Source organism: Nycticebus coucang, chromosome 13, assembly GCF_027406575.1.
Source record: "Nycticebus coucang isolate mNycCou1 chromosome 13, mNycCou1.pri, whole genome shotgun sequence".
NCBI lineage: Eukaryota > Metazoa > Chordata > Mammalia > Primates > Lorisidae > Nycticebus > Nycticebus coucang.
This window is the reverse complement of record NC_069792.1, coordinates 53,156,061-53,170,722: the sequence shown is the minus strand read 5'-3', so window position 1 is coordinate 53,170,722 and position 14,662 is coordinate 53,156,061. Positions and strand designations below refer to the sequence as shown.

The 14,662-nt window shown below is 36.8% G+C and overlaps 1 protein-coding gene across 2 annotated transcripts in view; it reads right to left on the bottom strand.

The window, feature by feature from the left end:
• The window catches only part of LRRC69 (leucine rich repeat containing 69), a 122,620-nt gene that overhangs the window by 98,431 nt on the left and 9,527 nt on the right, over positions 1-14,662 (bottom strand). The window contains exons 2-4 of one of the 2 annotated variants that reach the window (XM_053558846.1): positions 11,479-11,605; positions 8,680-8,752; positions 4,245-4,440 (exon numbers count right to left, since the gene is read on the bottom strand). The exons of the other annotated variant lie outside the window; for it this stretch is intronic. Coding sequence (XP_053414821.1) covers positions 4,245-4,440; positions 8,680-8,752; positions 11,479-11,605 — 396 coding nt within the window. The remainder of the gene's footprint in view (positions 1-4,244; positions 4,441-8,679; positions 8,753-11,478; positions 11,606-14,662) is intronic. 2 annotated transcript variants of the gene reach the window in all.

Here is a 14,662-nt window from a genome sequence, read left to right as displayed (position 1 = left end):
AAAAAAGCAGGTGTTGCAATTTTATTTGCAGATACAATAGGCTTTAAACCAATCAAAGTAAGAAAAGGCAATGATGGTCACTTCTTATTTGTTAAGGGCAACACGCAACATGATGAGATTTCAATTATCAACATCTATGCACCCAACCAGAATGTGCCTCAATTTATAAGAGAAACTCAAACTGACATGAACAATTTGATTTCCCCCAGCACCAAAATTGTTGGAGACTTTAACACTCCTCTGGCAGTGTTGGATAGATCCTCCAAAAAGAAGCTCAGCAAAGAAATTTTAGAATTAAACTTAACCATTCAACATTTGCATCTAATAGACATCTATAGAACATTTCATCCTAACAAAACTGAATACACAGTCCATGGATCATCATCATAGATGATCAGCCCATGGATCATCCTCCAAAATTGATCACATATTAGGTCACAAGTCTAACCTCAGCAAATTTAAAAGAATAGAAATCATTCCTTGTATTTTCTCGGACCACCACAGAATAAAAGTTGAACTCAGTAACAACAGGAATCTCCACACACATACAAAAACATGGAGACTAAATAACCTCATGATAAATGATAGTTGGGTCATAGGCGAGATCAAGAAGGAAATTGCCAAATTTTTGGAACAAAACAATAATGAGGAAATGAACTATCAGAACCTCTGGGATACAGCAAAGGCAGTCCTAAGAGGAAAATTTATAGTGTTGCAAGCTTCCTCAAGAGAACAGAAAGAGAAGTCAATAACTTAATGAGTCATCTCAAGCAGCTGGAAAAGGAAGAACTTTCCAACCCTAAACCCAGCAGACAAAAAGAAAATCAGAAGAAAGGTGATTTCCTTCCTCTCTTCTGGAGCTACCACACTATTCTTCCCTGTCCTAGACTCTCCAGCCTTTGGACTCTAGGGCTTAAAACATTGCTCACATGTCTCCCCACCCACTGCCTACCATCCCCCACCCAGATCTCAGGCTATGGACTCCACCTGAGAATTACGCCATTGGCTTCTCTAGTCCTTCGGTTTGGGGGCTTGGCCTGAGCCACACTACCAGCACCCCAGGATCTCCAGCTTATAGACAGCTGGCTGGGGCTTCTCAGCTTCCATAATCACATGTGCCGATTCTCCCAACAACACTTTCTTGTATATCTATTGATTGATGAAAATACCTTATTGGTTATGTCTTTCTGGAGAGCACTGATTCATATATCTAATATGGCTAAATCACAGAGGGAGCCAAGAGTACTGAGGAAGGAGGAGGCCAGGTTATGAAAGGCCTTTAATGAATGCATTTATTTAAATAGCCACGAATGCCACCTGTATTACTTAGGATGCTTTAGGTTGCAAATGAACAGAAACTCAACACAACTTAACAAATAGGTAGACCAACTGAGGTAACAGGGAAAATTAAACAAAAAATGCTGACATTGTATAGGGCTGGTTCCAGGTGCTCTATAAAGTCATCATGTCTTTCTTTTGTGAGAGCATCAGTAAAGTCAGGCTCTTCAAAGAGTTGTAAAATATATACCAACAGATCTGAACTTACCTTCTTTCAAGTTAGCAATATCTGTGCAAGGAATAATATCTTTATTTCCATCAGTCCAGAAAAGTTCCATATCATTGGCCTAGGTTAAGTCATACGCCTATCCTTAAACAAATTACTATGGCCAGTGTGATGGAATATTCTAACTGGCCAGGGCTGACCTGACTAGTGTGTCAAATCAACACTGGGCAAACCACATAGATAAGGGAAAGGAAGATTTCACCATGTCAAATCATGAGGACACCATGAGAAGCAGCAATGGATGCTAGGGAGACAAAAACAAAAACAAGAGATGTCTGCTATGCTGTGTTGAAGAGTTTAGTTTTTTGGTTTTTGTTTTGTTTAGTTTTGAGACAGAGTCTCACTTTTTTGCCCTGAGTAGAGTGCTGTGTTTCACAGCAATCTCAGACTCCTGGGCTCAAGGGATTCTCTTGCCTCACCCTCCCAAATAGCTGGGACTATAGGCTCCCACTACAATGTCCAGCTATTTTTAGAGGCAGGGTCTCATTCTAGCTCAGGCTGGCCTCAAACTCATGAGCTCAGATGATCTGCCCGCCTTGGCCTCCCAGAGTGCAAGGATTATAGGCATGAGCCACCACACCCAGCCCAGAGTTTAGATTTTATATAAAGCAACAATTTATACAATGCCTACTACATACCAGGCACTGAAACAGATGCTAGCATACAACCTCTCTGTTCCTTTTTCTAGAATATAGATAAGAAGAGATATGACATAGAGTTGTTATGAAAAATAAATAATTTAACACTTCATTAAGATGAAGCTGTTATTGCTGCTATTGCTTTTCCCTCAAATAAAGGGGTTAGATTTTTAATAGATTTATTCTGCAATTTCAAGATATTTTCTTGTTTATAGAAATTAGGATGTTAACGAACTTAATAATAAATTTTTCTTAGCCAGGTGTTGTGGCGGGCACCTGTAGTCCCAGCTACTCTGGAGGCTGAGGCAAGAGAATCACTTGAGCCCAAGAGTTTGAGGTTGCTGTTAAGTAAGATACCACAGCACTTTACCCAGGGCAACAAAGTAAGACTCTGTCTCAAAAATAAATAACTTAGGGCGGCGCCTGTGGCTCAGTCAGTAGGGCGCCGGCCCCATATACAGAGGGTGGCGGGTTCAGGCCCGGCCCCGGCCGAACTGCAACCAAAAAATAGCTGGGCATTGTGGCGGGCGCCTGTAGTCCCAGCTACTCGGGAGGCTGAGGCAAGAGAATTGCTTAAGCCCAGGAGTTGGAGGTTGCTGTGAGCTGTGTGAGGCCACAGCACTCTACCGAGGGCCATAAAGTGAGACTCTGTCTCTACAAAAAAAAAAAAAATAAATAAATAAATGAATAAATAACTTAAATAAATAATAAATAAATTTTTCTGAAACATACTTCTATATAGCCTATACTACTCTGGCATATTTTCACAGGTCACATTATGGTATATACAAAATTTGGGGATTTTTTTGAGACAGAGCCTTACTCCATCACCCAGTCTGGAGTGCAATGGTGCAACCATAGCTCACTGAAACTTCAAATTCTGAGCTTAAGGGATCCTCCTGCTTCACCTCTCAAGTAGCTAGAACTAAAGGTATGCACCAGCATGCCCACCTAATCTTTTAATTTTTTATTTTTGTAGAGACAGAGAGGGTCTCACTATGTTGCTCAGGTTGCTCATCAACTCCTAACCTTAAGTGATCCTCCTGCCTCTGCCTCCCAAGGTGCTCAGATTACAGGTATAAACCACTGCACCAAGTCTGAATTTTAAAGTGAATATACCCTTGAGAGAAAGATCAAACTATAGGAAGTTTCCATTTATATGTCTACTCTATTATTTGTCACTTTTTATTCCTCAATTTCTGATATAATATGCATTACATACCAAATTAATTCCAATTGCATAAGGAAGAAAGGTAAATCCTTTGACAGGTTCCTAGTAGGAAAGTATTCTCAAAGTGGGAAATTTAAGGAGAGTTTAATGAAGGCACTCTTTATAAAGGTTTGGCCAGGTTTAGGGAAACAGTTTCCCTAAACCAAGAAAAGTGGTTCCCTAGACCTACGAAGTTTCTAAAAGCTAGGAGTGGGAGTTCTTTATCACCCGAGGCCTAAAGAGGCAAAGGTATTCACCCTCCTCCTGCCCTTTCACTTCCTGCTAGTGCCACCCATTGGCCATATCCAAGAGAAATGGCCAATGGCGAAGGAGCTCACTGAAGCCACACAGTGCAGACTCCCCAGCACGGAGCAGGAGGGAGAAGGATAGAAAATGGATATGGAGGAAAAATGGCCAAAATATTTATATTTTGTCCTATATATAGTTTCTGGAAAAAAATATACAATGTTTACTTAAATTCAAATCTTAGACAATGACTAACTTTTGTATGTGCATACCCCACGTAATACTTGTGAACTGCTCATACCAAATAAAAAGTATCCATTGTTCATCTGAAATTAAAATTTAAGTGAGCATCCTGTGTTTTTATTTACTAAATCTGGAAGCCCTAGCTATGTGAAATAATCCAAATTAGAAACGCGTCCCCCCTCCCCCACTGTCACAGGGATTTGGGGATTGACCACATCTCATCTTTGGAAAAGCAAGTAATGAATGTACTCAGATAACCATACTTAATCTAAAACTGCCTCCCATTGCATTGAAATGAGTTCTTCCCCAACAAGAAAAAAACGTGATCCCAAGTTTTTCTTACCTCTGGCAAACTTTCTATCTTGTTTCTGACCAGAAAAAGCTTCTGGAGATTCTCTAAGGACCCAATATCTTCAGGTATGCAAATAAGCTTATTGTAGTTAAGTTGAAGTTCATAAAGATTTTTAAGGAAACAAAGTTCTTGAGGAATGCTGGATAGCTGGTTATGATTTATACTCAAACATGTAAGACTTTTTAATCTGAAAAAAGGCAGATGAATGGAAATCACAAGAATAAGAAAGTTAATTGTATAGGAATGGCTTATCAGAAATCATGTGTCTATTTTTTTTACTCATCTGAAACTTACTTCAGTCAAGGGTTTACAACTATTGTAAATCATGTGAGCATAAAAAGTATTTGCTGAAATTTAATTTTTAAAGATATTTTGTAATCAGATGGTTATTTTTAAAAGTATGTTATATGACCAAAACCTAGATCTTAGAAAAAGAAAATTCTATTTTCCATTCTTTATACATACACATTGCCCATGAGGAAGCTAGGGGGCAGAGAAGGACATCGGCACACATATGCACACAGACGCATGAGATAGATACAGATACAGGGAGAAGTAGACAGAAATGTAGATACAGATATATCCAGTACCACTTGATTGCCGTGGAAATTGCAAAGATGAATCAGGCAAAAATTCTGCTCTTTTGGATATCATGATTTAAAAGGAAATACTGTAAGGTTAGAACAGAAAACACCATAGGATGGGGAGAAAGATTAAGAAAACTTGAGTCTGTAATTACAGATATGGTACCTATGGCAAATCACAGGTTAAATTGGGAATTAATGTTAATCGACATTTTCAATTTGGCCTTAAATAATAGAACTTGTAAAATAGGGCAAGCAGAGGAAATAGGGAGTTAAGAAGTGATTATGAAGAAAGCAGCAGAAGGGAATTCCCATTACTAAGCATCCAGTATATACCTGTGCAGTAGATTTAATCAGCAGCCTAACCCTGAGGTTGGAATTATTCCCCTTATTTTAGAAATGAAAAAAAAAAAAAAAAAGATCAGAGGTAGTAAACAGCTTCCTCAAATTACCTACCCAGTAGATAGCAGTGTCAAAATTCAAATGCAAGGGCCAGGCATGGTGGCTCATGCCTGTAATCCTAGGGCTCTGGGAGGCCAAAGCCGGTGGATTGCTTCAGCTCATGAGTTTGAGACCAGCCTGAGCAAAAGCAAGATCCCATCTTTACTAAAAATAGGAAAACTGCAGCAAGAGGATCACTTGAGCCCAAGTTGAAGACTGCTGTGAGCTATGATGCCATGGCATTTTACCCAGGGCAACAGCTTCAGACTCTGTCTCAAAAAAAAAAAAAAAAAACTTCAATGCAGGTATGTCTATTTGCAAAGCTAAGCACAAAGATATATAACAACCTTGAAGCTGAATTGTACTGAGATAGTAATAATAATTGAATAAAGGGGTGAAATTTTTAGGCAGTTGAAAATGGGAGGCTGGAAGATTGAGGAGCAAAAAAATGCTAGTGAAGGGAATTTAGTGTCAGACTCTAAGACATAGCAGTGGAAGCCATGTGAATAGAGAAGACTGATGTGAAGAACAGAAGAGGCAGGGGACCAAAAGAGGTGGCCAGAGGGAAGATTCTTAAGAAATATAAATGCCTGACCATTAAAAATTAAAGTCACCCAGAGAAGTCACAAGCAAAGAAATAGAAAAAGAACCAAGTTAGCAAGGAATTCCTGAAGGTGTGGGAGAATAATATTTCCAAATTAAAAAGATGGTCAAAACTTTAAATGTTAAAGAGAAGTAATCAAAATTAAACAAAAGAATTAAAAGTAGAGTCATAAACTACAATGTCAATATTATTAAAATCTATCATATCTCTCTATTATAGCCACAAACAATTAAGAGTGTTTGAAATTCCATTTATAGTAACATTAAAAATACCCCATGAAATCAATAAAAGACATGAGGCCCCTTCCCAATGAAAACTATAAGTTACAAGTGAGAAAATTGAATGCAACACTAAATAAAAGTAGAGAAAAATTATGTTCATATAGAAAGAAAAAATACTACTAAGATGCAAATTTTTCCAACATTGAACTATAGATTCAATGAAATCTAAATGAAAATTTTAATACTTTCTTTTGATAAAAATTGACAAATCATTTTAAAATTTACATAGAACTAAAATGTATATAGAAATTTGAAAGAACTACAATAGCCAAAACAATTACAAAGAACTAAGTCAAAGGGCTCACATTACCTGATTTCAGAGCTTACAATACAGCTATAGTAATGAAGATAGAATAGGTGCTAAGGTCTGAATGTCCCCCCAAAATTCATGTGTTAAAACCTAATCACCAAAGTGATAGTTTTAATATGTGAGAAATGATTAGGTAAGGAGGGTGGAACCGTCATTAATGGGATTCTTGCCCTTGTAAAAGAATCCCACCAGAAATCTCCCTTGCCCCTTCCATCATGTAAGCCCATAAGGAGAAGGTGCCATATTCTGAGAACCAACGTGGGCCCACACCAGACTCCAATTCTACTAGCACCTTGATCTTGACTTCCTAGTTTCCAAGAACTGCAAGAAATAAATTTCTGTTGTTTATAAGCTACTTGGTTAATGATATTTTGTTATAGAAGCCCAACGGGATTAATGAAGATAGAAAAATAGATCAATAGAACAGAACAGAGTCCAACTGATGCATAAATGGTCAACTGATTTTTGACAAAACCTGTCAAGGCAATTCAATTAAGAAAAAAAGAAGAAAAATAATGACCAATAGTAATAAAACTAACACCCAGGCAGCGCCTGTGGCTCAAAGGAGTAGGGCACTGGCCCCATATGCTGGAGGTGGCAAGTTCAAAACCAGCTCCGGCCAAAAACTGCAAATAAATAAATAAATAAATAAATAAAAAATAAAAACTAATATCCATCGAGTACTTTTTCAACCTAAAACCTTTTATTTCCCAACTTCAACCCTAAATACCTTTATGGATTAAGTATTATTATCATCTTCATTTTGCATATTAATACATTAAGGTCTAAGAAGGTGTAGAAACTTTCCCAGGGCCAGAAATTCCAATGCCATTCCATTTTCTAGCCCTGGGAAAGTTTCTACACCTTCTTAGACCTTAATGTATTAATATGCAAAATGAAGGCATATGACCAATCTCTTATATCTGGGGCACAGTCAGAACACAACCCAGAATTAGCTATAAAACAGTGCAGACCTACATATGTAACAATCCTACTTTTCCAGTGAAAGCTTTAATTTACTTTTCTAACATAGTACCTCAGATTTTAGATTCTCTGAACATTGCAGTTTGTACCCTCTAAACAGAGCTAAGCTTACTAAATTGTAAAATCATAATGGGGATAGCTGCAAGGACTGTGAAGTTCATCTATTCAAAATTCTTCTGTTAAAACTGGGGTCCACGGCCATTAAATTATTTGCTCAAAGTCACAAGATTAGTTGCACAAAGATATGGCCTGCACCTCATTCACTAGATCTTTTTTATTATATCATTGTCAATACACATATCAATTAACAAGACAAACAAGTAAAAAAGTAAGTAGACAACTATTGGCATTTTCATTACTGTAAATACATCCCCTTCTACAGAAATTAAATTGATTCAATTTTTTTCCTAGCTACTCTGACTTAAAATACTACATTCCCTGTAATAATCTACTTGGGAACAATAATATATTGGCTTGAGGTATAAACTAGTGGATTGATACAGACTTTGGTGCCACAGAAAGTCCAGTGTCAAGAACTGTTTATAGTTTTGTATTCTCCGTTAAAACTCTGGATGCTCTTACTCTATAATATGTCTGTTTCTGTTCAACAGGCAATAAAGAGAGTCTCCGAAGTAAACCAGAGCAGAGTTCTCTATCCATCTGTCAGAACAAAAGCCCAAGAGGGCATTTTGCCTACAGAAGGGCCAGGCCCTCGGCCGGCTGCAGAAAGGCACTGGAATGGCAGCCTGTTAGTGCAGATGTGTGGATTAAGGGAGGAAAAGTTTATGTTTTTTGGTTAATCTCAATAAAATACAGGGTTTTGTTTTATGAAAATGACATTGTTCTTTTCAATCCCTTGCTTTTATATTACCTTTTCCATCATGCTCAAAATGGTTTACAAGTCTCATGTGAAATAAAACTTAATGTGTTCAGTTCTGTAGCTAAGCTAACTCCAAGAACCTCAGGGTTGGGAAATCAATAAGACCATCAACTTCAGAATGTAATGTTTCAAACCCCCATGTTTACACATAGACTACCCAGTCATGCCATTTCTCATTTCTCTGAAATGTTTAAGAATCATCTGCTTAAAATTAGCGGCTTGCTTCAGTCCTCCAGATCCCTCTTTGCTAGGTACCAATCCCACCAGGACTCATGCAACACACAACACTTTTGGATGATCCGCGTGGGAATGTTAGCCAAGTCTCACTATAAACAAAATTACCTGCTGACTTCTTGAGGAAGACAAGTGAGCTGATTGTTGTTCAGATTAAGCAGGATCAAATTTTGTAAGCCATCTGTTAGAAAATAATTTGAGTCACATTGGCCACCTGTTAGGTAATTTGTAATTGCTTTTCTATACCCTTTTGTTTTCCTTCTGGTTTCTTGCCTTGGCCAAGAGTCATTTGGTTGCTAGTAACAGAGACCTTCTTAAACTAGCTCAAGCAAAAAGGGGGGAATTTTTTTTTTCCTGAGCCTCCAGAACTGAGAAAAAAAAGGGGGAATTTATCACATAGTTCCAATGTTCAGGAAAGAGGACAGAGGGTACAACCAGGCTCATTACAAACTGGAACAAGAACCTAAAAGGTAGCTGAAACCCAGGAATGTACTCTCTGAGTATCTCTGCAGAATACAGTTTAGTTTCTCATTACAGTTTCTCTCCATCTCATATTTATACCTTCTCACTACTCCTCCACGTTCTTTCTCTTTTTAACATATTTGCTCTGTTTTTCTATGTATTCGTATCCATCTCCTGAGTTTGAATGTTCATAGGCAACAGAGTTGTCAAAATCAAATGCCCACACGCATCAGAAAGATAACCCTCTGCCTTGTCAGACACGACCACCACCGTTGTTGTCAAATAGAAATGTGATTGCAGTGTTCCCTAATATTTCTTTTTAAAAACACATCCCAAAAAGCCAGAGATCCAGACTTTTATGTGAACTCTCCTGATTTGAAAATGTGGATACTTAATTCAAAGTTGATAAAAGGCTGAAAAAACAGAACCAACTTATTTATGAACCAGATTCAGCCCATGGGCCATCAGTTTGCAACCTCTGCCTCGGGTCCTATGATTACTCACACCTATTAAACTGTGTTAGATTGTATCACGAGCCCCAAGAAAGAGAAAATAAGACTGACTAAGGCTGAGACCCGAATAGCCCTGTTTGTTCTGCTCTGGTCAGGGGACAGGAGCGTGTAATACTAAAAGGCTGTCCAGATCCATGCTGGTCAGCATTCAACTCCCTGACATCAAACTACATCCACTTTTGTATAATTAGGACCTGACATAGAACATTTTATGCCAGTCACACTGGGTTTTGAATACCTAACAACCAAAAAAATCAAAAAACAAATAAAATAAAGACGCTCAGGGCACTCTACATAGATTTTATACACACATAAATATAATATATATCTACATATCTATAGATACAGATATAGACATACCTGTACTGTTACCTCACATTTAAGACCAACATAAGAAAAGAATTCTATATAATAGAGCTTTAAATTAGCATAAATTAGGATGCTCATATTATTTATAGTCACCAGGCTATACTTAATTTTGTCCCCTTACTATAGGCCATAAAATATTTTTGTGTATTTGTTTACATGGCCTTAATTCTTTTATGTACAAACTGTTTTCTTCTTAAGAAAACTGTAATTGGACTCTAAACCTATTGCTTTGTATATATAATGTGAATAAACATCAATAATTGTTCGTTAAAGTTATTTTGAGAAAGACTTTTTTCCAGGACACATGATCTAAGATTTTAAAGTGTCTTTAAAATGATGGTACTGGAATCTATTTGTGCTATTTGCCAACTCTAAACTCTAATTTAATGCTTTATATGATAATGCCCTTATTAAATTATGCTTGAAGATGACAATGACTATATATAGCACTTATGCCTCCAAAGCTCACAGAAACTTATAAATTTTAAATTCAACTTGCTTTGTACCATTAGGGACCAACATGTAAAATGATAAAGTTCCTCACATGAGTTAATAACGATATAAAAATCACATGAAACTCTTTATCATTCCACATCTGTTCTTAACCTCACTGTATCAGTATTAAATAAGAATGTTGTATTGCATGAAGAAATTATTAGTTACAGAAATGCAAAGAAAATAATGCTACTTTTTGAATCTTATATCTTCTCTTCAAAATCTTCCTAAATTCATTTAAATTTAGGATCTTGATCAAAAATTGTGACAACATTGGAGACAGAATAAAAAGTGAAAAGAATAAGGATAGCTGTGAAGAGCTTCCCTTGCTTTGATTTTCAAAAACAATTCTCTCTGGCTCAAAAAAGGGATCCCTAGATTCAAGAATCAGGTTGTACACTGATTCTTCAAAGGGGAAAATAATTAACACTAATACTTATTTTCTTAGGTTTACATATAAATAAATATATGGTACAACAATTGAAAAAAGGGTTACCTTAATAATTCCTTAATTTTGAAAGTAGTATATACATACCTCCAGCAACAAAATATTAAAACATATAAAATTCTTTTTCATTTCGGTCCCCCCCTCCCTTTTTTTTGAGACAGAGTCTTGTTCTGTTGCCCTGACTAGACTGCAGGGGTGTCATAGTGGCTCACTGCAACATCGAGCTCCTGGGCTCAAGTGATCCACCTGCCTCAGGACAGGCAGGATCTCACTGTGTTGCCCAGGCTGACCTCAAAGTCCTGATCTCAAGCTATCCTCCTGTGTTGGCCTCTCAAAGTGCTAGAATTATAGATTTGAGCCACCACACCTGGCCAAGGAATATAGCAGATTAATAAATATCTTTTTTTTTTCCTTTGAGAGAGAGACAGGATCTTCCTCTGTCACCCAAGCTGAATGCAATGATGTGATCATAGTTGCCTGAGCTCCTAATATCAAGCAATCCTCCCACCTCAGCCTTCTGAACAGGTGGGACCATAGACATGCACTGCCGTGTTAGTCCATATTATTAAATAGGAGGGATTAAATTTGACACTATTATGCTGCTCTTCTTTGGTAACTTACCACATGCTGCAGATGCAAATCTACAGATCTTGTTTCCAAATAAATGGAGCTTCCTCAGGGATGTGAGATATTTCATTTCTTCTGGAACTTCTTCTAAAAGGTTGTTTCCCAGATTTAGTACTTCCAACTGCAAACACATCAAAATTTAATGAATTCATACATTATCCATCTTCAAATGAGAAAAAGACATAATTTAAGCTCCTTTGATCAGATCTATGCAACCTAAGAAAACTTTAAGATAATCTTAAAAAATTATTTCATTTACCTAAGATTATTTTTATAAATAAGGTAGCTCAAACACTTTGTGTTAATTAAAGCACAATTTAATTTTTAATAGAGCAATTAACTTCATTAGAATTGCATTACAAACTATTCCAAAGGTATTTAAAAACACAACTGATGATCCATTTGTAACTCACCTGAGCAACACAAGAGTATCCTAACATTGTAACCCATAGAGTCAAACCACTAAACACTTAGCACAGGGACTAATTTCCTGTAATCAGAAACAGAGCCTAAGATCTGATCCTCCTGGCATACAACTCCCAAATGAGATATCTCATTTAGGCCACTGTGTGCTCTAGAATGTGGATACAGCTGAGGGCCCATTAACTTGGATGTCACTTGGTGTGGTCACAAAGTTTACAAAGCAATTATAGAAATGGTACAAATAGGGTAGAAAAGATCTGCCACATATTTGCCTGTCCTACAAATAACAAATTGGTCAGATGTAGGAAGAACTGCACATATTAAGAAAAAGTTCCTCTTTGTTGCTAAAATCTAAATCAGTGATACAGGATTGTTTGTTAAAACATAATTTTCTTTGATATGAAATCTAATTGTGCTTTCCAAGACACAAAAAGAACCTTGTTTTACACCCTCAAACATATTTTGTCATTCAGATTTAATTACCAACTGCATACTTTAGAATTTTAATATTAAATATTAAAAGGATTCATTAAGAATTTTAACTAAGCGGGTGGCACCTGTGGCTCAAGGAGTAGGGCACCAGTCCCATATGCCAGAGGTGGTGGGTTCAAACCTAGCCCCGGCCAAAAACCACAAAAAAAAAAAAAAAAAAAAAGAATTTTAACTAAGCAATTTACATAAGACAAGAAAAATAATTCAGAAGAAAATTTAGACAATTTACAATTTCTATTTAAATGTCATCTGTACTTATTATAGATGTATGACAATTACTTAAATTAATGTAAAGAAGTATATATATATTTACAAGGAAATTTCTTATTCTATGAATTTATGGTAAAAGTTTTATTTCCATATATGCTTTTGTCTGAGCGTTACCATTATCCTATTGTAATAAGTATAGTACATCTACCATCTTGGAGACATTATTCTATTTTATAATGGTGAAGTTAAAATACATTCAAGTAGTTATTTGAATGAAAGAATTTCATGCAGAGGCTGTTACAGTATTAGTTTCCTTTCACTGCCATTAACAAACTACCAAACACACAAAAAAAATTACAATGAATTTTGAGTCTTAAAACAATACAAATTTACCTTATAGTTCTGGAGATCAGAAAGCAGAAATGAGCCTCACTGATCTAGATGTTGGTAAAGCTGTGTTTCTTTCTGTAAACTCCAGGGTATGACTTGTTTTCTCTCCTTTATCCAGTTTTCAGAGCCTGTCTGCATTCCTTGGTTTATAGTTCCCCTTTCAGCTGGTTCACTCTCTCAATTCACATCACCAGATGCTGACTTCCACCTTTAAAAACCTCATAATTACACTGAGTCTACCTGGATATCCTATGATAATCTCCCCATTTCAACGTCAGCTGACTATCAACCTAAATTTCCCTTTGCCACACAATCTAACACGTGCAAATTCTGGGAATTAGGGTGTGGGCCTCTTTGGAGATCTATTATTGCCTATCATAGTGACTATTTGAAGTATCTTTTCTCAAAAGGAGGTAGATTTCACCTTTTTATCTGAATTTACTGAGCAGTGCATAACATTCACCAGTGCTAAGAGTCCCAAACACCTTCTGTGGGGACAGGTGAGAGACCCAGGAGTGTGAGGCGTTGTGAAGTGTGCCGTATTTTACCTGACTAGCAAGCTGAGAGGTAAATGTGCCACAGTTTCATAAATGCTGACAGAAACTGTGCCATCCATGGAAAAAAACAAAAGATGGTTTGTTAATTAGAGCAATAGCAGTGTCCAGAATATCATTACTTTTTCCACAGGCAATACAAAGAAATCAAAGATATGATACTGCGATGTGAAGTATTATCTTCTGGGTTATGTTACAGAAGAGGAATCATGAGCTTAGGGACCCTGAATATTTTGTAATGGACGGAAACCATGTCTGGGCTCTGCTTTAGAGAGAGACACTATCTTTAACTTGCAAAAATGTCTGCTATATAGACATCCTTGAAAACTTAGTCCAGAAGAAAGGCAGCCAGTGCTTCTGCTTACAAGAGGTACAGAACTGTGGCAGACTCATGGTGAACTGTCTCCCCCAAAAGAAATGGTAATGCATATTTTTTAAAGTAAATAGGCAAAGTTAAACAAGAAACAGCTTATAATATATGACGGTCATTTTGTATGTTATACTGTAGGTTCTCATCTATGAGTTAGATATATTTTTGTCATTGTAATTTACAGAATCTAAGTGTATGGCCCAGATATATGAATATAACATAGTAACTCGATTTCATGGTATGTCAAAGGGAAATTGCAGGGTATAAATCATTCTTGACTATAAAGGGTTTGGGTTTCCGTTTGGTTTTGGGGTATTGTGGGTTTTATGATGCTTAGAAATACAACCATAAACAAATGCTTAGAAATACATCCATAAACAAAAAAATACCCATAGTCTAAGTGAGCATGCAACCATCTTTAAAGAGGCAGATGGGTCACCATTCACTCATTAAAAAACATCCAGGTTACAGATAAGATGTGTAACACCTTTGCCTTCAAGACACTTACACAGTAACAGGAAGATGGCAACAACCCAATAAATAAAAGATTAAACAGATTAATAATAAAAATAAACAAATTAGTTCTCTACAGAGAAATGAAAGAGTGAGGAGATAACTAGTTGATCGGGGAGCCCATCTTAGAAGCTGATATTTCAGCTGCCATCCAAGGGACAATAAGGAAGAACAGCCAAAATAAAGAGCTGAAACCAAGAACATTCCCAGTGTCTTTAGAGGTGGC